This window comes from Daucus carota, chromosome 3 (genome assembly GCF_001625215.2).
Source record: "Daucus carota subsp. sativus chromosome 3, DH1 v3.0, whole genome shotgun sequence".
Lineage (NCBI taxonomy): Eukaryota > Viridiplantae > Streptophyta > Magnoliopsida > Apiales > Apiaceae > Daucus > Daucus carota.
The window spans coordinates 63,763,448-63,784,059 of NC_030383.2; the positions used below are offsets into that span (position 1 = coordinate 63,763,448).

Below are 20,612 nucleotides of genomic sequence, written 5' to 3' on the forward strand. Positions count from 1 at the left end.
ACTATTTATCTTGGTCTCAAGCTATGCGTAGCTTTCTGAAGGGAAAACGTCTTTGGAGGTACGTTAATGGGGATTTCACTGTTCCTACGAAAGAGAAAGATGAATCTGATTCACATTTGAAAGATCGTATTGAGGAATGGGATGTCAAAAATCATCAAGCTATTACATATTTTAGAAACTCTGTTGTTTCTAAAATTAATTTACAGTTTGGAAACTTTGACACCGCAAAAGAAATTTGGGATTTGTTGGAATCTCGATACACTACATCTGATCTTTCCCATCAATATCAGATCATTTGTTCTCTCAGCAAGCAGAAACAGGAGTCCGGTCAATCAGTTGCTGAGTTTCTGTCACAGTTACAATCACTTTGGGATCAGTTGGCATTGTCTGAACCAAAGTGGTTACACACAGAGGATGGAACACTCTATCATGCATACCGTGACCAACAACGACTCATCAAGTTTCTAATGGCTCTGACACAGGATTTTGAACCTGTTAGAGCTGCTTTGCTTCATCGTGTACCACTGCCTTCTTTGGAGAGTGCTGTTGCTGAACTCATTTCGGAAGAAACTCGACTCGACATCGGGAAAGGTAGTATTGTGGAAGACATGGTCCTAGCGACACCTTCACCATCCACCTCCACATTTGATACACCATTTTGTAAATTTTGTCGACAAAATGGACATTTTATCAAGGAGTGTGTAACACTTCGCAATCATACCTGCCAAAACTGTCATCAAAAGGGTCATTCGGCACAATTTTGTAAAAAGCCATCTTCTGGGTCAAACAAGCTCTCCCATCCTTCCGTTGATGTAACCTCGGATTCTACACCGCCAACTGCATCAACTAGTGAGCTTGAATCTTTGCTCAAACAGGTTTTATCTAAAATTGATTCTTCTTCCACCGCATTCACTGTCACTTCGGGTTCTTCAGACATGACATGCTCTTGGGACAAACCGTGAATACGGAAGATTGATTGTCAAGAAGCTTTCAAGAGACACAATTCTTCTACATTGTGTCTCAACTATAAAAGCTTAACCTCCTGCCACTTTCAGTGATTTTGTTTACAAACTCAAGTTGGTTCTTCAACCATCTCAAGTTTGAGGGGGGGTGTTAAAGTATATGTTAAAGTAGTACTTGTACTGTAGCAACCTTGGCCTCCAAGTTCTTCACTGTAGCAACACTGCTTTAGTACTGTAGCAACCGTAGGCTGCAAGGTAGTTTGCTCTATTTAAGTAGTTCATTTCCTTTGTAATAACCAAGCTGAACACTCCATATCAATATACAAGAGTCATAGTTTGTTCTTCTCTTAACATTGATGTTCAGTTTCACCATCTATATGCTCACATTGCTTATACAATATATGTAACCAATCTTCGGTTATCTATATACATACACAAGCAGAGCATCCCCGTGTCCGATTTCTACAAGTGCCTTCAAAATATAATACCCCGGTTTTGAGATCATGAACACATTTTGAATTTGTGCAAAGCACTATATTCTTTAGACTTTCAGGGACATTGATCTCCTTAAAATTTCCAGTTTTCGAAGAATACAATTCTGCTATTAGCTCATGAGCATATTCATATAACACAAATGTAAGCCTAAGAAGCTTGTAGTCATTACAAGTAGAATCATAACCAAACACGAAGTCACTTATTTCCCAATCTTCTTCTCGTACTCTCGGGGCAGCTGAAAGTTCTTTCCACTGCTTGGTCGCCGGATTCCATAAGTACATAACATGAATATCAATATCAAACTCACTGTCCGCAAGACAAACAAGACCACTACAAGAAGATATGCAATCAAACCTACCCTTGCTTGGAAGATTGAGCCTGACAGATTCTTCGAGAGTATCAAGCTGATAGACACGGTTAAAATCTTTATCAAGGATTAAGGGGGCTGGTTTTTTCTGAGAATTGGTGAGGTGAGTATTGATAAATTGTTGGTCCGATATTATGGATAGCCATGACTTGCAAACTGAACGGAACCGGAGCAGTGATTTCACGGGTAAATATGAAAGTATTTCGAAGATAAGTTCTTGAGGGAAGTGATAACTACAACTTGATGCCATTGATCAGGCCAAATCTGAAGCTTGGAAGAACCGTAGACTTTATAAACCCTAATATTAATATAAGCAAACAAGGATGTATCCTAAAATAGTGATATAACGAAAAGGATTCACGTATACTTATACGTAGATTTTAACTTTGAATTCTTATTAACAACGATAATCAGTTAGATATCCTTGTCAATGAGAAACTTATTATTATATATTTATATAAATAAGCGTAAGAGAGAATTTGGTCGCATGGTAAGTTTATCATCCGTTGGATCCTACGTTGGATCGTATATTGAACAAATAAGCAACGTGAGATTAGAACAAAATTAACTTTTAATCTTATGAGGCAACTGATATCTACTTTACATGTTTATAATTCCTTTTCTGAATCCAAAACAAATTTTGTCTTTCACATGTTTATGATTTTTTTAATCCAAAATAAGTATTTTCTACCAGCTTTAATTGTAGAATCATATAACTCGCAGCGTCACAAAATTATTTTTATCTAATATATTTTAAAATTAATAAGTCGGATATTTTAATCTAAAATAAATATTTCCCACCAGTTTTAATTGTAGAATCATATAAATCGCTCCATCACAAAATTATTTTTATCTAATATATTTTAAAATTAGTAAGCCAAATTTAAATCATACTATAATAATTCTAATATAAAATACATTTATAAATATAATCTAATGGAAGTCGACGTCACATATTCTACTCAATATATATTAAAATTTGATAGAAAAAATTTAATACCTTGGCATGATACATAAGAGAAAAGGAATGTCTTGATTACAATAGTTTATTTGAAGCCATTAATGGATGTGACGGTGTATTTTATACTGCATCGCCACGGTCGGATGATCCAACATGTGTGACCAGTTGTTTTTTTTTTTTTTTACAGAAACAAGTCTGAAAAGTAGAATCTATATATTTTTACAATAATTCTGACTTACAAACAAATTATAATTTCAAATTTTATTTAATTGAAAATGCGATTTATAATACCTCTAATTTTATCGTTTATATTTTAAATTCAATTAATATACAAATCTATTGTATTAATTTTTTTAAATATTTTAACTTAATTGGTAATAAGAAAATTGATTCGAACACGTTTACCGACCGGCTGATAAAACTTGACCGACTAATAATATTAATAATATTTCACTTTTAAGTAATATATGAAATTTATTATAAGAATTATATTTTATTTGTGAAACTGTTTTATTTGTAAACATTAAATTCTATATTTTATATTAAAACATTACATATAAATAATTTTTATTATTAAATTTTGACCTTTCATCAAATAATAAGATTTAAGAGTTTTAATATTCTGCAGTACTAAAAATTAATTTTATAATAATTAATATTTTCTGAAACTATTATTTACACATCCCATGATCCCAATCTAGTTTATTATGTATACATTAATCTAATTTCAAAAAAAAAGTATAAATTAAAATAAATTTTAGTTTTGGTAAATAAGTACATGAGTCGGTTTGGGCCGCTGAACAAGTTGGACATGGCCCACAAACAGTGTTTCAATTGCAATGAAATTGGGGTCAAATGGGCTGGACCATAATCTCTTGAAACCCAAAGTATGATGACAGCACAAACAGTTTAACAATATTGAGATTCCATATTTTCATGGAACTTACTTGCCTCCTAAATGAGTTAACTTATTCTTTTTATTTACCCATTGCTTCAGATATTTATTTTCTCGTGAAATGCTGAAGTATAGATAGTTAATATTTGTTAGAGCAAGTCCAGTGTCCTAGTTGAAACCCTAAATATAATATAAAAAATTATGTTCTAGTAGTTTAGGATATATTCTACTAACTTCAACTTCAACAATGTGTCTTATTTTATTGTTAAAAGTCACTTTCATCATTAAAATATAATAATATAATATAAAATAGAGAGAGAAAGAGAGTGTTAGTAAGAATTTATTATAAAATATGAGATAGGGCCAAGAGAGAGCCTCAAAAATAGGGTTTGAATGGGTTGTCCTAGTGATACAGGGCATCATTAGGACATTGTTGGATCAAATTTTTTCATCAAACCCTGTATTATGACTTAGGACACTAAATAGGACAGCTGTTGGACTTGCTCTTAATCCGGTAATTTGTGCTTGATGGGTTGTTCTTATTAGCTCAAAGTTTTGAAATTTAAGAATTTTAAGCAAGTCCTTTGCTTGTTGCAAGTCAGGTAGGGTCTGAACTCTAAATTCTTTTAGCCTGTGGAATTTGTTGGTAATAGAGAGAGAGGGAGGGAGAGGGAGAGAGGAGGGAGAGGGAGAGAGAGGGAGAGGGAGGGAGGGAGAGAGAGAGGAGGGAGAGAGAGAGAGAGAGAGAGAGAGAGAGAGAGAGAGGGGTGAGAGAGAAATGGAGAGAAAGAGAGAGACCTACTTGCCCTTCTGGAATTCTTAAAAGAGATGAGAAGTGAAGTTTGAAGGAGGGAAGGGAGGAGTTGAACTTGACCCATTTGGGTATCTTGAGATAATGAGATTCCTTTAATTAATTAGTAGCCCTCTGGATATTAATAGAGATGAGAAGTGAAGTTTGGAGATGGGGTTTAGGTTTGAGTTACATAGTGTCGGTTGCAATTATTTGGATTGCTTCTAGTTTTGTAGTTCAATCAGTTGTTGATTCTGGGGTTTCGCCATTTCTTATTACCTATACATGTAATTCATTGTTTGTGGTTTATTTACCCCTAGTGGAAATTGGACGGTGTTTGAAAGATATGTATGGTAGCTTAGTTTTCTGGAGAAAAGATGGTAGTTTGCTCAAGCGGCAAGGGTCTGAAGAGGCTGTTCTTCTTAGCGGAAGTGATAGTAATTATCAAGTTGAGAGTTTGAATCAAGACGAGGTTGAAGAGAAATCAGAACCTTTTAATTGCGATGGTATTGTGGTAGGGACATTAGAATCGGATCAAACTGATACATATGAAAATGTTGATGATGGTCTGGATGAGAGAGGACGGTGGACTCGGATTAGGGTGGCAAAAGTCAGCCTGTTAATATGCCCATTTTGGTTTCTCGCACAACTTACATTCAATTTTTCCCTAAAATATACTACAGTCACGGTAAGTATTTTAAAATTGTATTGTTCTAATATACTTTTTGCTTAATCTCTTCAGGGATGTTAACAATTTAATCCTTGTCTACAGTCTAACACCATCCTAAGCAGTGCTTCAAGTCTTTTCACGTTCCTTGTCTCTCTGGCGTTTTTGGGTGAGACATTCACTTTGGTAAAGCTGATTAGCGTCCTTCTTTGCATGGGAGGAACAATTATTGTTAGTTTGGGAGACTCAGAATCAGGATTGAGAGATGTTGCCTCAAACCCTCTTCTTGGGGATATCCTTGCTCTTATATCTGCTGCATTATATTCTGTGTATATTACACTTATTCGTAAGCATATACCTGACGATGACGTTGGAAATTACGGACATGTTAGTATGGCACAAGTCCTTGGATTTCTTGGGCTGTTCAACCTTTTGATTTTTCTTCCTGTTGCACTGGTACTTAATTTCACCAAGTTGGAGCCTTTTAGTATGCTCACATGGAAGCAGTTTGGCCTGATTGTCGGAAAAGGTATGTTTCCCTAGTAGCCTTGTCGTGTATAAATAAAATTCCTACTCATTTTGGTCCTGGTCAAATAATAATCTTTATATTGAAAATCGTGGTTGTAGATGTTATATTCAATTGAGGCATGTTGTGTGGTAAAAGTGAGCCAATTATCTTGCCATCATGCAGTTTAGTTTAGTACTTCACATATAAGATTGTGCAACCAGACTTATCACATTGGTGACTTACCACTTATCACATTGGTTTTTGGTCACCTCTTTCATTTCTCATCTCCCTCTTTCTTACTCCCTATAAATGTAGACTCTTTTATGATTTATCATGTGGAATTTCCATGGACATCTTACAGAACCGAAGTGTCAAAATGGTTGCCTTTGCATAAAGATTGTGGCAAAGGTTTTCCTGGAAGAATAAGAGGATAATTTAAGCAGCAGGACCCAAACTTCGACCTTCTAGATCGTAGGCAAACCTCGTTAAAGTCTAAGCTGTATGCCTAATATTTGTCTATTGTTTGGTAGAAACAGATGAAACACTGGAAGTGGCAATAACATGTTTTCGCCCCATGAATATTTGAAATAGAAAACTCTATAATCCAAATCTTCATGTCATTGCTACTCCTTCAACAACTACTTGCTCCGACTTAATTACAGGATAAGATGCGACGATTGACATGCACATGAAGTTCATACTTCTTTTGTTTGTGTTCTGTTTGTATAGTTTTATATAAATTATTTGATTTGTGAAGTAAAGTCATTTCATTTCATTAGGTTTGATAGACAATGTTTTAAGCGATTACCTATGGGCCAAGGCTGTTCTTCTCACGACGACAACAGTAGCAACAGCAGGACTCACAATTCAAGTTCCTTTAGCTGCTCTTGTTGATTCAGTGACAGGAAATGCACCGCATGCTATGGATTATGTAGGGGCTGCTGCTGTCTTGGTCGGTTTTGTGGGCATTAACATCCCGTCAGACACATTCTCAAGATCCCCAGTATCACTTGAATAATGCTTATTACTCGTCTACTAATCAAGAACACCTTGAAGAAAATCTACAAAGCATTCGTCAATTCTGTTGAATTTGTATTATTGCAGGAATTTTTGCCCGTTCTGTTTTATCTTTCTATCAAATTTTCTGCAAATGTACTTGATGTATTCACATCCTCAATGTATATATTAATCCAAAGATCACAAATTACTGAACAATAAATCTTGATCATTGTAAGAGCCTATTTGATTGGAATTAAAATTATGATTAATGTTTTATCACGATTTTTCGTGGTAAGTGTGTAGTTCTAATTATCTGTGTATATGACTTTTATTATAATTTTTATTTTAAGTATTTATGACTTGATAAAAATAAATTTGACAAGTATTTGTGATGAAATTAAATTTTATTAAAAAAGAATTTATAAAATATAAGTTTTTTGAAAAATATATCTCTTACCGAAACTTTTAGTCAATTTAAAGATTTTTTTTTGAACTTTAAATCAGCTTCTTACTTAAAGTCTAAACCGTCCTAAAACCAGGATCATCAAAAAAAACAACAAATTCAAATATGTTTACGAGCTTAACAAATTCAAATATTTTACGAACTCAATTCAAATATTCAAATATTTGACTTAAGTAGGTCACATAAGATTTGGCTTATTACGTCTAAATGTGAAATCAAATTCAATTTCAAATCAAAATGAATAGAAAACACCAGCGACTAGCCAACACTTTAGTACCTAGAAAATGTCATTTAAAGATGAGGCATACAATTCGATACTTAATCATTGAATAATAGTTTATAGCCATGGACAACAGCTATAATATAAATGTGAGCGGTTCATCTTTCGCTAGTTGAAAGAGCTGACCCAATATTTCTAACAATAATAAGTAGCACATAATCACAAATTCCATTATGGTGACAAGATTAATCAAGAATGGGACTAGCTCTGCACAGAGTTGGTGCTTCCATATCTTTGCATCACCCGCTTAGTTGCGAGTGCTGCAGCCTCACTGGCACGCAAGGTTCCACTCGCCATGATTGCAGCAAATTCATTGGTGATCTCTTCTTGCACCTTGCTCCTTGCGTCCCCGAGAGGATCTGCTGGCTTAGCCCTGGTCGATGCTGCACTTGTATTAGGTGCTCCAGACTTGACAGGTTTCTCTTCTACCTTTGGTTTAGTCACCTCTGGTTTTTTCTCTTCTTTTTTCACTCCACTGGATGCAACATTGTTGGCTGGTGTTGACAGTATAGGTTGCTGAAACTGGGGGGCTTGGGGCACCGCACCAGCTTTCATAGTTGTCTCTAGTCTTTCTATCATAGGCACTGCACAGAAATTTCAAGGTTATTGTTAGCAATGGAAATATTCCCTGCCTCTCGAACTTAAGCTTCTACAGTCTACCCTCTTTCAGGAGAAAACAAGTAGCTCAACTTCTCATGAAACGTCTAACATAAATTATGGGCTTTTTATACAGTATTAGCAATCAAGCGTTATAAATTGAGCTTTAAATGTCACACCACTATGTTCAACAGATGATGAAATTGAAGGGTAATTGCAGGATTCCTGTCAAGTCAGACTTAGTCATCAACATCATTTCTTGCATACTTTAGATTCGTGTTTCATTTCTTGCATACTTTAGAGTTTCGTGTTTCTTAAAATGCTCATCATCTAGATGCATAGTAAAATAAAGACTACCATCCAATGTACCAGCAGTTAAAAACTTACATATGAGAGCAGCCATAGGACTGCTTGTGACTTCATTAGGAAGATTCAGGATGTATTCTGGAATAGTAGCCCCCGCCAGAAATTGTGCAACCTCATTGCTGAAATTGTTGCAGTTGTGTTTGAGCAAACTATATGACTCCGCCGTATACCGGGGGCTGATCTCTTCCAGATACATTTCAAATACATCTTTGGGGACATGAGTGACACCAATATCAACCACTCGGATCGGTGTCCCATATGGTGTAGTTCCAACAGGTGCATGCTGCACACCACCGCTGAAGTAGTATTCGGTGCCATAAACCACTATTCCTGTATGCCTGTAAAAAGAAGCTTACAACACTTATAATAAGCCCATCAAGCAAATCTAAAAATAATTGTTCAATGACTTCTTGCAGAAATATTAGGTTCCGCTAAAATTAAGGAGCCTAATATTGGTTCACAGTTTGCACCCTAAATCGATAAATTATACACCATGGTCCATCTTAAAACACAAATCAACAAATTATGCATTCAGAATCAAGGAGTTTTTTAAGATACCAAAGTGTCAGAGGTCCTTTACTGATGGCATAATAAGCAATTTTGCTAAAATTTCATGAAAATAAAAATCCGAGCAGACACAGGAGAAAAACAGGGAAACCATCAGACACTTACCAAATGCCTTCGATAGTTTTCCCCAAGAATGCCATTGACAAATTCCTGGCCATTCCTTGACTCAAGTCATAAACGTTCAAGCTGACCTTGTGACCTTCCTGAAACCAGTAAGAAAATACAATTGAATGTATACTAATAAGCTACAACAATTTATTAACACAAACACAATGTGAACAAGACCATGATATATATGTACTGCACCAGAAAATTATGCGATAGAACTTACCTCAGCCATCCTTAATATATAAATATGCAACTGCTAGTCTGCCCTCTGTAAACTCTGTAATGTATCTGAGGTAAAATTAAAGAAAAACCGCATCAGATCCACATATATTTGGACACAAAGTGGGATGTTCATAGCCTAGAACATGACCTATAAGAAATTCTTTAAAACCACACATTCGGGTTACGCAATCATAGAAGTACAGAAACTACAACTACTTAAGTACAGAAACTATAGAGTATAATCTTATAAAGAATGCATCACTATACCATTTAAGTACATAAACTACAACTACTTAAGTACAAAAACTACATAATCTTACAAAAAATGCATCACTACACCACAAATTACAGTCATCAATTACCAGGGTGACAACATTCGACAGAATTCCATGACTACGCAAGTGCCTGAACTAATCCTACAATCACTACTCTAAACAACATTGCTACAAACTCAAGATATAGTTGCATAATGTACATATGTACCCAATATACAACGAGGTATTTAAATTAATAGCCAAGATCAAAATCTTTATACAACAACATTGACAACACAACACATCACATAGAAAAAACCTCAAAACAAAGTCAAAAAAGCCCTAATTATCAAGAATTCACCATCAAGATTCAATCTCTACACTAAATAAAGCATACCCACAAATCAAAACATGAATTCACGGTAAACCCACTACTAAAATCAAGAAAATAATCATAAAGTCCAATCTTTACACATAAAACATAAAAAAAAACTCAAATTTTCAAAAATTAAATATAAATTTACAGCTAAAGATCATAGATTGCATACCTCAAGAACTAAAATGGGTGCTTAAATTGGTCAGCGGAGAAAACAAAGAATCAATGTGCTTAAATTTGTATGTATATGTTGTATGTATAGGCGTGTGAGTATATATAGACCTGGGCTGAAAGAGCTTGGAGGGTGGAAGACTTGGGCCGCAGCTCTTCTATGACTTTCTAGAATGTGCCATCCAATAGGATTTTGACACGTGGACATGTGCGAATTGTTAATTAGTTTCTAGTTGGCTGGTCTGAATTTTATATTTTTTGAGACTTGAGGAAAAAGATTTGAATTTATGAGTAGTTTGAGGACTATTTTGAGAAATTATCGAGAAATGGGTAAATTGCTAGTAATTGCTAGTTATATGGCTTATTTTGTATTTTTTTTTTATATGTCACTTTTAACTTAAGCACATATGTGGGCTGATCGGATAATAAATATTATTATTTTTAGTTGTAATTTTTTGTGTATTAAAATTTTGATTACATATTTTTATTCAAAAAAAGAAAATTTCAAATATAGTACTTTAACTACATGGTCAAAACACTTAAAAGCGTGTGTCAAAAAATCAAATGTTAGATATTAAAAAACAGAGCGAGTAGTAAATATCAAATATATCAAGATTTATTTATAAATAAAAATAGTTATAAAATAATTAATTTTGATTATTCAATCGATAAATTAATCAACTAAACCTCGTTGAGTCTTTTCCGAGGAGTACTCATTTTTTACTAAACTCATGCACAGGTATTGTTGTTATTGAAAATTTATAAGATTGTATATTTTTTATATAGTTAATAAAATGAAATAATAAAATTTTAATTAATTTTCTATACTATTGAACTGTATTCGAATATAGTTTAGTATTTTAAAAGAATTTAGGAGTTGGAGTTATTATAATTTGTTGTATTTTGAACCGTACTGGAAAATGCGAACAAGGGGTGATTGAGATATTATTATGCGCTCTATTAATTATATAGTTGATTTTGTATTCACTTGAAGAATGGAATAAAGACGTAATGTAATAAAATATTCATGAACTATATTTGCGGAGAAAAGAAAGTGAGGATTGAGGAGAGAATCATGAAAAAATATAAAGATAATCTTTTTAAGAAAAAAAGAAAGAAATATATCGTGAATGGAACATGTTTTTAAAATTTGTTAGTATTTGGTTAAATTTTTAGTGTAAAATGTCTTGAAACGTATGTTACAAGAGCAAGTATAATAGATTAGCTATTAACTTTCTAGATTTAAATTTTAGAAATTTGATACAAAATGATGGTCCTATTTTACTATATCTTCCCCATATGACTATCTAAATTCATACTTAAGAAATTTGCTGAAATTAAAATCCCGTTAATCTAGAAATTAGAAATTATTTTATTAACTTATTTTACTATGTCCTCACCATCTAGATAATATCATCATGATGTCATCTTAATATTAACCCCTATTCATCATGATATCACCCCACTCTAAAGTCGAAATCACTAAACCTATTTTTTATATAAAAGAAAAATCAAATCTATTTATTTAGAAAAAAAAAAATCAAATCTATTCTAAATTAGGGTTCATTGTTAAAAACTGAATGAGAGATTTTGGTGGTTTATTGAGGACAGGTCTTGTTAAGACTGTTTAATTTTATTTTGTTTGAAAAAGGTCTTCAAAAATTTGTTTGGACGATACAACCTGACATTTCTTCTCCAACTCATGTGTTTTGCTAGATTGAATTTGTTTCTACACTTGAACATATGATTTGTTGTTGATATCACATACTTTATAAATCGCGGCTAAAAAAATAATAAGCAATTCCATGTTGATATGTTGAATACTCATATTAATCAAAAAAATTATTTACATATAAATCTAACAATAAAAATAATATAATACAGTTAATCAAATAAAAAAACGTAATGAAAAAATTACAAGTGAAATTACATTATTATTATTATTATTTATAATTAAAAAAAGAATATGGTCCAGTTTAGTAACACGGAAGAGAATAGTAATGTATAAAAAAAAATGGTTGCCGCCATGATCATGTAGCGAAAAATATTTTGTGCTAATATTACTCATCAGAGATATTGATAATTACTTATTATCCAACTAAATCAAAAAGTTTTTAACAAACAAAATCATTCATCCAAAAATTAAGAGACTGATCATCCAGAAGTTCCAACGATAATTGTTCAGATTTAACAAACGACTCCTTAGTCTCTATTAGAATAAGTCAAAATATAATATCACCATCCATCAAAAAATTAGAAATTGTTTTACAAATTACAAAATGTCTCCCCATCTTGCACAATTACCGCCATAAAATTATAATTTGACCCCCTTTTTCTACGCAATGCCCATCCATTATCATTGCATCATTCATTTCTCATATATCTCACTTGGACGCATATTGTACCGTCATTTTCCTTCATTATATGCAAATTGATCATTGGAATATAAAAGAACATATATAAAGTCATGTATCAAAAAATGCATCAATTGACAAGAAAAATCAAATTGAAAACGGAAGGGATTATGTAAGATAATGTGTAGTAGGTTATATTTTAATTACGTTTGATGACGTATAGGGATCATTAAATTAAATTCATTTAATGGTCAGGATTAAGTATGTATTTTGTAGTTTTTATTCTAATTTGATTTGATTTGTATCGAGCAAATACATACATACGTACACACACGTACATACATACATACATATACACACAAACACACACACGTATGTGTTTTAAAATAGATTTAAATATGATGAGTTCAAAAATTATGCGTAAATTATAATATTAAAATATATTTTAAATTGAAAATTGTTGACCCATTAAATATATTTTAAAACAAAACATCCATTAATTAATTGATCAAAATATCAATTGTTTGACCAATCGACTAACTAAGATATAATATTGTGTTTTCAATTAGTATATTATCAGCGAGCTCTTATAAATTTCTTGTGACGATATTAATATTTATTAACTAATCTCATTATTAAGTATATTTAGGTATACATGATCTAATAATAACTTCATAGATTTTGAAGATCCATCTCGATCATGAAAACATGAAAGAAAACCCTTTCAATTTTTAAAAATATTTTTTATTCGAGATACAAAGTCAATCTTTACCAATTATGACATGTCTTACTTTTTTTCTAGTTTCTGCTATATCAAAAAAAAAAATGATATACATCAACTAAACATAATAAAAAAATCATGCGATACTCGAATTCGAATATGAGAGAATTTCAATCTAGTCATGAAAAATGTTTAATTCTTTTTTTCACTATTTATCTGAATTCAAGTATTTTTTTTTTTTTTTAAAATTTTGGATTCTTTTTTTTTTTTTATCAAAAACATAAGTTAACCTTTTCCCGCGATTTGGACAAATTTGATTCCTTTTTAGTGGCCTCCACCTCCCTCGTTCCCGCCCCCGCCAAAAAAATTAAGTGGACAAATTTGATGTATGTATATATGTATGTATTATTTGAACCTAATAAGATATCTCGAACTTTCTTTATCAATTATGTGATTCTCAAGTTTAAACACGAGAACTCGTCCACTCTTCAAGTAACTAACTAATAGAGCAGATGATTATGTGTTCATTATTGCCTAAATTTATATATATATATATATATATTCATCCTTTATGAAGTTCTTGATAGATTCAAAACATAATTTTTTTTTATGCATGTAAAAGTTAGTCTTCTCTTTCAATTGTGGTCTATCTCGATTCCTTTTTGGTTATAATTTAGATTTGATCTATAACAACTGATCATTATAGCAAATTCGAATCTCTCGTTAAAACAGAAGAAATTTATCATCCAAGTCACGGAGCATATGATTTCGCTATTCATTTGTTGACTAAATGTATGTCTGTATTCATCGTTTTCATGTTCTTGACAGATTTTTAATAACTTTTTTAATATATGTAAAAGTCAATCCTCTTTTTAAATAACAATCAATCTCGATTCTTTTTTCAATTATAATCAGATTTGATCAATAACAGATGGACATCACAACAAATTTGAGTTCCTCATGAATCATATGATTTCTTTTATCAGAAAAATTCATTTCTGAGTTATCAATGATATAATATTCTTTCGATAATCATCAAAATACAAATATATTTACTCATCATTTCCGACATCAAACTTTTCGACGGTCATCAAAATACAAGTATATTTACTCATCATTTCCGACATCAAATCAACTACTGATTTTAAAGTCAATCCTACTGCATTCAACTTTCAAGCAATTACACAAACCATATTCAGTCAAAAAACACATAACCATAACTTTCGGATTTCACTAATCCGGTAAATATCATTGTAAAACATACCAAATACGCTTGATCACATACCTTATTCACCCAAAATGATTTTACTTCTGAAATCAGATCTTACAAAACGGGCCTACAATCATATTCTAACACACAACACCGCGTCCACGCTGGGCAAACCCGGAGCCCAAACTGCTGTTTCTGCTGTCCCCAGTATATTATACACACACACTATACATACAGTCACATACACAAGCTCTGTCATACACCTTGATATTTTCTCCTCTTCGTCAAGCACTTCACTTCAACTCAATTTCCCTTAAAAACCCATTTTTCTCAACTTCATGTAAGTTTAATCTTGTTCTTGATCATGATCATGTGCATTCTTTGTGTTAATCTTGATTAATTTGGCTGTTGGTACTTTAAGCTTCAAGATTGTTTTTTTTTTTTTGATTTTTTTTTTGTGTGTGAAGAATTTGAATTAGTGAAAGAATTGTGAGAATTATGTGGGTTTAAGATGGTAAGATTATTTATTTATTTATTTGGGTTTTTGGGTTTTGAGTTGATTAATTTGATAAAGTTTTGATTTTTAATTGGTGGGGTTTTGCTGTGGATTAGTGTTTTTGATGGGGGATCTTTGTTTGATTGGAAATGCAGGGTTTTGATTGTTTGGGGTTTTTCAGGTGAATTTTGTTGTAAAGATTGATTTTTTATGCAGTTTGCAGGTTTTGATTGGTATCAGGACTGTATTGACTTTTTTGGTGTTGGGAATTGAAGCCAATCATGGCACAGAGTAATTGGGAAGCTGATAAGATGTATGCTCTCTGATTTATATGTCTGAATTCCCCCCCCCCCCCCCCCCTCTCCCTCCATGTGTTGTGTGTGTGTGGTGGTTTGTATGTGTATCTGGTGTGTGTGTTGTGGTGTGTGGTGTCTTGGGAGTTGGGAGTGTGTGTATGTGTTGTGTGTGTGTGTGTGAGCGAGAGAGAGAGAGAGATGTATGTATATGAATTATTTCATGTGTGTTTGTTAAAAGTGGATATCTTGATTTTTAAAGTGATGGTTTTTGATATTTTTTTTGGTGTTTAGGCTTGATGTTTATATATACGATTATTTACTGAAAAGAAAACTACATTCATCGGCGAAAGCTTTTATGGCCGAGGGGAAGGTTGCTAATGACCCCGTAGGTAATGCATTTAGTGATCGAATTGAATTTTTGTTGACTTTGTTTTTCTGAGTTGCTCCTGAATAATAAATTTTAATTATGCAGCTATCGATGCGCCTGGGGGATTTCTCTTTGAGTGGTGGTCTGTTTTCTGGGACATTTTCATTGCAAGAACTAATGACAAGCATTCGGAGGCTGCTGCGTCTTACATTGAGGTGTTTACAGATTCTGAAATGATATTTTTGCCATTGTTTTGGGATATTGTTATACAATTGAGTTATTGGGATTTTTTCTTAGAAAGGAAGGTGTATTTTGAATTTTTATATGATTAACATTGTGCTATGTTTTGTGATTTTGTTTAATGACTTTTTAGACACAACAAATCAAAGTAAGAGAGCACCAACAGCAGTTGCAACTTATGCAGCAACGGAATGCACAATTGCAACGAAGGGATCCTGGTCATTCATCCCTTGGGGGCCCAGTAAATACTATGAATTCTGAAGGAATGATGGGACAACCATCAGCCAGTGTCTTGGCTATGAAAATGTATGAAGAGCGGATGAAACATCCTCATTCGGTAGATTCAGAAGCATCACCTGCTCTAATTGATGCCAATAAGATGGCCCTGCTTAGATCCGCAGCTAATCACCAAGGGTATATTCTATAAACTGTATATTGATTAAGGATATAAAGGTTAATATATTTGTTTCATCGCGTTGTTTGTTATTGATTCAGCCAGTTGCTTCAAGGAAATTCTGGGAACATGTCTGGGTCTTTGCAGCAAATGCGTCCCCAAATGACCAATGTAAGTAATTAAAGTATATGCTCTTTCTATCTATGATGATAATATGCTTGCAGTATTGCAAGTTTGTCTGTTTTTCTTGTTCATTCACTTGTGACTAATTGATACTTTTAGGACATGAAGACTGAAGTGAACTTGGGCAATCAGAAATCTTTGCCTTCACAAGCATCATCCATATATGGACAAGCAATCTTGCAGTCAAAGTCTGGTATGCCAGGTGCGGGGAACACTACCAGAGCTAATTTTTATTATATGAGTTCCTTACCAATTCTGCCAAATAAATATTATACTATATAAGAAGGAATGTGTAAATATATTCACTCAATCACATTGCTTTTTCTTCAGGATTAAATCAAGGAGTCACCGGTCTTCCACTGAAGGGTTGGCCTCTTACGGTGAGCCATACATATTTTTGTTAAGTGCAGCATTGTTTTATTCTTTCACAAAATAGCATTAGCGTGTATGCTTGACCATTCGTTATAATTCAGGGAATTGATCAACTACGGCCGAATTCAGGTCTACAAGTACAGCGGCCGAATCTACAGAACCAGAATCAATTTCTCTTGGCGTCACCAAACCAACAGGCGTTAGCCCAAGCTCAGGCACAAGGGAGTCTTGGAAACTCACCTAACTACGGGTTTGGTGGATTACCACGGGGTGGATTAAATGTAAAAGATGCTCAGCAGGCAAGAAATGATGGATCTATATGTTCACCAAAGGTTAAAAAACAAAATGTTATAGACATCGCTAAGTAATATAAATATCGCATCCACTGATAGATGCAATGTGTGCATTTTATTACCCCTGTTTTTTTGTAATGAGCTTTAAGATCAACTGGTAGATTGAAAGGTGCATGCACACGGTGATATAAGTTGCATATGAATTTTTTCATATTCAGAGGGAAATTAACGGATTGCTCAAAGCGTGTATATATTAGCTTTTTTCCTTTTATATTCTTTTACCTGCGTATACCAATGCCTTCTGCAATTTGAGCCTCAATTTGAGCCTGAGACATGTGATATGTCTGTCCCGTATTTGCTGCTTAACTATGTGCATACACTGCTTCAACTTGTTTAGAAAACATGCCAAGAATGAGAGAATCACTGCATTGTAGTAGCTAAATATCTGATTCAGTTTTTTATGCATCTCAGATGATGACTCAAATGCAACAATCATCCTCTCAGCATGACCAGTTATCGCAACAGCAACTGCAACAGCAGGTTTGATCTCTATCCTATATCTCTAGAAGAAATTTTAAGAGCCATAATTAAGATGTACATATACTGGTAAAACTTTCCAGTCCCCTACCATACAAGTTGTGATGAGGCACAATTTTCAACTATGGCACTTGTATGTTCTCCCCTCTGTTATTTGCTTTTGTGGTATATCTGTTAACACTTTAAATTGTTATCACCGTGCAGAATAATAATCGAAAAAGGAAACAACACTCGTCTTCTGGACCAGCTAATAGTACTGGTACGGGAAATACTGTAGGTCCTTCACCCAACTCCCCAGCATCAACTCATACACCTGGTGATGGGGTTAATACTGCTAGTAGTCTGCAGCATGTAAGCAGTGGACAAAAAGGGTTGATGATGTATGGTTCAGAAACAGCAGGTCTCACATCACCTGCAAATCAGTTGGTAGGTCCTAATATTTTTCACAGACATACTCTTCAATCTGTATGCTGGTATTATTTTGCATCTTAGAAAATATTACTTATTTAAACTATACCAATGTTGAATGAACTCCTAAATTTACTGTTCTTTGCTTTCTTTAACTCAATTAATTGATGAAATATGCATTATTTTCTTACTATATGTGTGCGCATAGAGTATCAAGCTTGTGATGATATGTCCAAAAAAGGGTAAAGTTTATGAACGACTTGATACGAAACATTGCCTTGATGCACAAAGAACATTTCATATCGCAGGATGACTTGGAACATTTTGGAGATGTGGGAGACGTTGACTCCTTTTTGTCAAATGATGGTGAAGATGGCCGAACTTTATACGGCACGATTAAACAAAATCTTACTGAACATAAGACAGAGTCTTCTAAAGGTAATGTACCTTGTTGGTTATGTTTTCTCAAAGTTCAGGGTTTTGCACAGAACTGTTGACTCTATGACTTTCATGGCCTATATATCAGGATTCTCTTTCGGAGAAGTTGGTTGTATACGGACCAGAAATAAAATCACATGCTGCCATTTCTCTTCCGATGGGAAGCTGTTAGCTAGTGCCGGTCATGAGAAGAAGGTAACCAAAAACACTGCAATGTTTTAAACCATATTGTCTCTTCTTATAACAGAGTAATGGCGGACGAGAGTATGTGTATATTAATTAGTGCTGATCATTTGACAGGCTGTTATTTGGAACATGGATACCTTGAAAACAGAGAGCACTCCTGAAGAGCATACGAACTTGATTTCAGATGTTCGTTTCAGGCCTAATTCAACTCAACTGCTGACAACTTCATTTGACAATTCTGTAAGATTGTGGGATGCAGCTAATGTAATTATCTAAACTCAGTTGTGTATACTTGTTTTTTATTCTGAATAGGACTCGGCCTTTGTACCGTGTGACTTAACGTTTTAGTATATCGCCTCTGACTTGTCCTTGCAGCCAAGCTACTGTCTGCATGCTTATACTGGGCACCCTTCTCAGGTCATGTCCCTAGACTTTCATCCAAAGAAGAATGACATGTTCTGTTTTTGTGATGGTAACAATGAAATTCGTTACTGGAACATTAATCCATTTACGTGTACTCGAGTTTCAAAGGTTTGTTCATGAAACTTGTATACCTTTTGTCTCCCAAACAAATGTGATTTTGTTAAATTGTAACTTTTTATCTTTCGTTGTCTATATATTGCTCTTATCAGCAAGGAGGTAGTTCACAAGTGAGATTTCAACCAGTAAGTGGTCGCCTATTAGCAGCAGCATCAGATAAAGTTGTGTCCCTCTTTGATGTTGAAACTGACATGCAAACACATTCTTTCCAGGTCTGGCATTTAATGCTATTTGTCAAGTGTTGCCAAAACTTCATATATATTGTTGGTTTGACCCTCTTGCATATCTTCTCATGTGCTAATCACAAAATTGGGTTCCCACCCTTTTTTCTTATCTTGGTGTCTTATCAGGGACACAGCAGTGTGATTAACTACCTATGCTGGGATCTAAATGGTGATTATTTGGCTTCCGTTTGTGAAGAGTCTGTGAAAGTTTGGTCATTGACCTCTGGCGAATGCATTCATGATTTTAGCTCAAACGGAAACCAGTTCCATTCGTGTGCTTTTCATCCAAGCTATTCAGCTCTCTTGGTGATTGGTGGAATGACGGTATTCATCTGATTGTCTTTGTTTCTTGACTTTGTTTTAAACATTACACCAAGATATTTTGCTATTAGTCCAGCATTATGGATTAGTCTCTTGGATAATTAGGTTATCGGGGGTTATTTTTTTTCCCCATACTTGTATGATCTGAATTGCCAAGAACCTAGTTTAAACTTGCGATGCTTCAATCTGTGACTTGTTACTTCTATTTTTGAATTTGGAAATAAGTGGACCAGTTAAAATTGTCAATATTGGTACCTAAAGACAATCGATCATTGTCTAGATGTGTGACAATTGACATGTTGACCTTTAAATACCACGATATAATGTGTTTAAGTATCAGTACTTTGCTAACACTATATTTTTGAACATTCTGTGCAGTCCTTAGAGTTGTGGAATATGGCCGAGAACAAAAGAATGACAGTGCCAGCACATGAACATATGATTGCTGCATTAGCACAGTCCCCTGTTACAGGAATGGTTGCTTCTGGAAGTCACGACAGTTCTGTGAAGTTATGGAAATAATATTTCTGGTAAATTACACTGTTTGGAGCTGAGCAACGCTGGTATCAACTGTATTCTGAACCATCAGAGCTGTCTCTTGAGGACATTGTGTAAAAGTTTCTGAGTATCTCTCTCATATTTATAGAATGTTTTGTTTTGTTGTGTCAATGATAGAAATTATACCTACAGCGTCATTTTGGTTTAAAGATAGCAGATCGGAGAGGAACACTTAGTGAGCTCTCCGGAAGATTAAGGATTTTAGATTCTTCTTAGCCATCGATATTACAATAACAGTAGAAAAGTAATAGTACTGCTGAATTTTAATGCTATATTTCATGTTGGATATTCAATTTGTTTTTCTTGGTTAAAAATGTTTTTTTTTTTTTTTTGTTTTAGTTGGGTAGAATATAGTATAGTAACCTGTTTTTGATTCCCGGTATTTATACAGATACTGATTACCCCATCCCGCCAGGCGAGTGTTTT

At 33.8% G+C, this 20,612-nt stretch overlaps 4 protein-coding genes across 7 annotated transcripts; 2 read left to right on the plus strand and 2 right to left on the minus strand.

Annotated features, from left to right (window-relative positions):
- Window positions 1-1,227: 1,227 nt before the first annotated feature.
- LOC108212978 (F-box/kelch-repeat protein At3g23880-like) lies at window positions 1,228-2,074 on the minus strand. The gene is made up of 2 exons (XM_017384692.1): window positions 1,451-2,074; window positions 1,228-1,335 (listed from the first exon to the last, which is right to left on the minus strand). Exons 1-2 carry the CDS (start codon window positions 2,072-2,074, stop codon window positions 1,228-1,230), a joined length of 732 nt encoding a protein of 243 aa, XP_017240181.1.
- A 2,044-nt stretch (window positions 2,075-4,118) lies between these two features.
- Window positions 4,119-6,946, plus strand: LOC108215236 (uncharacterized vacuolar membrane protein YML018C-like). Its single transcript, XM_017387643.2, has 3 exons — window positions 4,119-5,158; window positions 5,243-5,666; window positions 6,425-6,946. Exons 1-3 carry the CDS (start codon window positions 4,622-4,624, stop codon window positions 6,661-6,663), a joined length of 1,200 nt encoding a protein of 399 aa, XP_017243132.2. The 5' UTR covers window positions 4,119-4,621; the 3' UTR covers window positions 6,664-6,946.
- A 420-nt stretch (window positions 6,947-7,366) lies between these two features.
- On the minus strand, window positions 7,367-10,210 carry LOC108210847 (uncharacterized). The gene is made up of 5 exons (XM_017382281.2): window positions 10,050-10,210; window positions 9,249-9,313; window positions 9,023-9,120; window positions 8,372-8,688; window positions 7,367-7,971 (listed from the first exon to the last, which is right to left on the minus strand). Exons 2-5 carry the CDS (start codon window positions 9,255-9,257, stop codon window positions 7,589-7,591), a joined length of 807 nt encoding a protein of 268 aa, XP_017237770.1. The 5' UTR covers window positions 9,258-9,313; window positions 10,050-10,210; the 3' UTR covers window positions 7,367-7,588.
- A 4,323-nt stretch (window positions 10,211-14,533) lies between these two features.
- LOC108214502 (transcriptional corepressor LEUNIG_HOMOLOG) lies at window positions 14,534-20,479 on the plus strand. Of its 4 annotated transcripts, none has more exons than XM_064090276.1 (18): window positions 14,534-14,673; window positions 15,046-15,142; window positions 15,417-15,514; window positions 15,598-15,707; window positions 15,866-16,146; window positions 16,228-16,297; window positions 16,409-16,511; window positions 16,640-16,689; window positions 16,783-17,013; window positions 17,446-17,514; window positions 17,716-17,937; window positions 18,228-18,357; window positions 18,446-18,552; window positions 18,658-18,807; window positions 18,919-19,074; window positions 19,176-19,295; window positions 19,434-19,631; window positions 20,007-20,479. In XM_064090276.1, exons 2-18 carry the CDS (start codon window positions 15,111-15,113, stop codon window positions 20,148-20,150), a joined length of 2,271 nt encoding a protein of 756 aa, XP_063946346.1. In that variant the 5' UTR covers window positions 14,534-14,673; window positions 15,046-15,110; the 3' UTR covers window positions 20,151-20,479. The 4 variants fall into 4 exon arrangements, with proteins under 4 accessions (XP_063946346.1, XP_063946348.1, XP_063946347.1 ...); XM_064090278.1 differs by having other exon boundaries at window positions 16,783-16,980; XM_064090277.1 differs by having other exon boundaries at window positions 16,418-16,511.
- The last annotated feature ends 133 nt before the right edge of the window (window positions 20,480-20,612 follow it).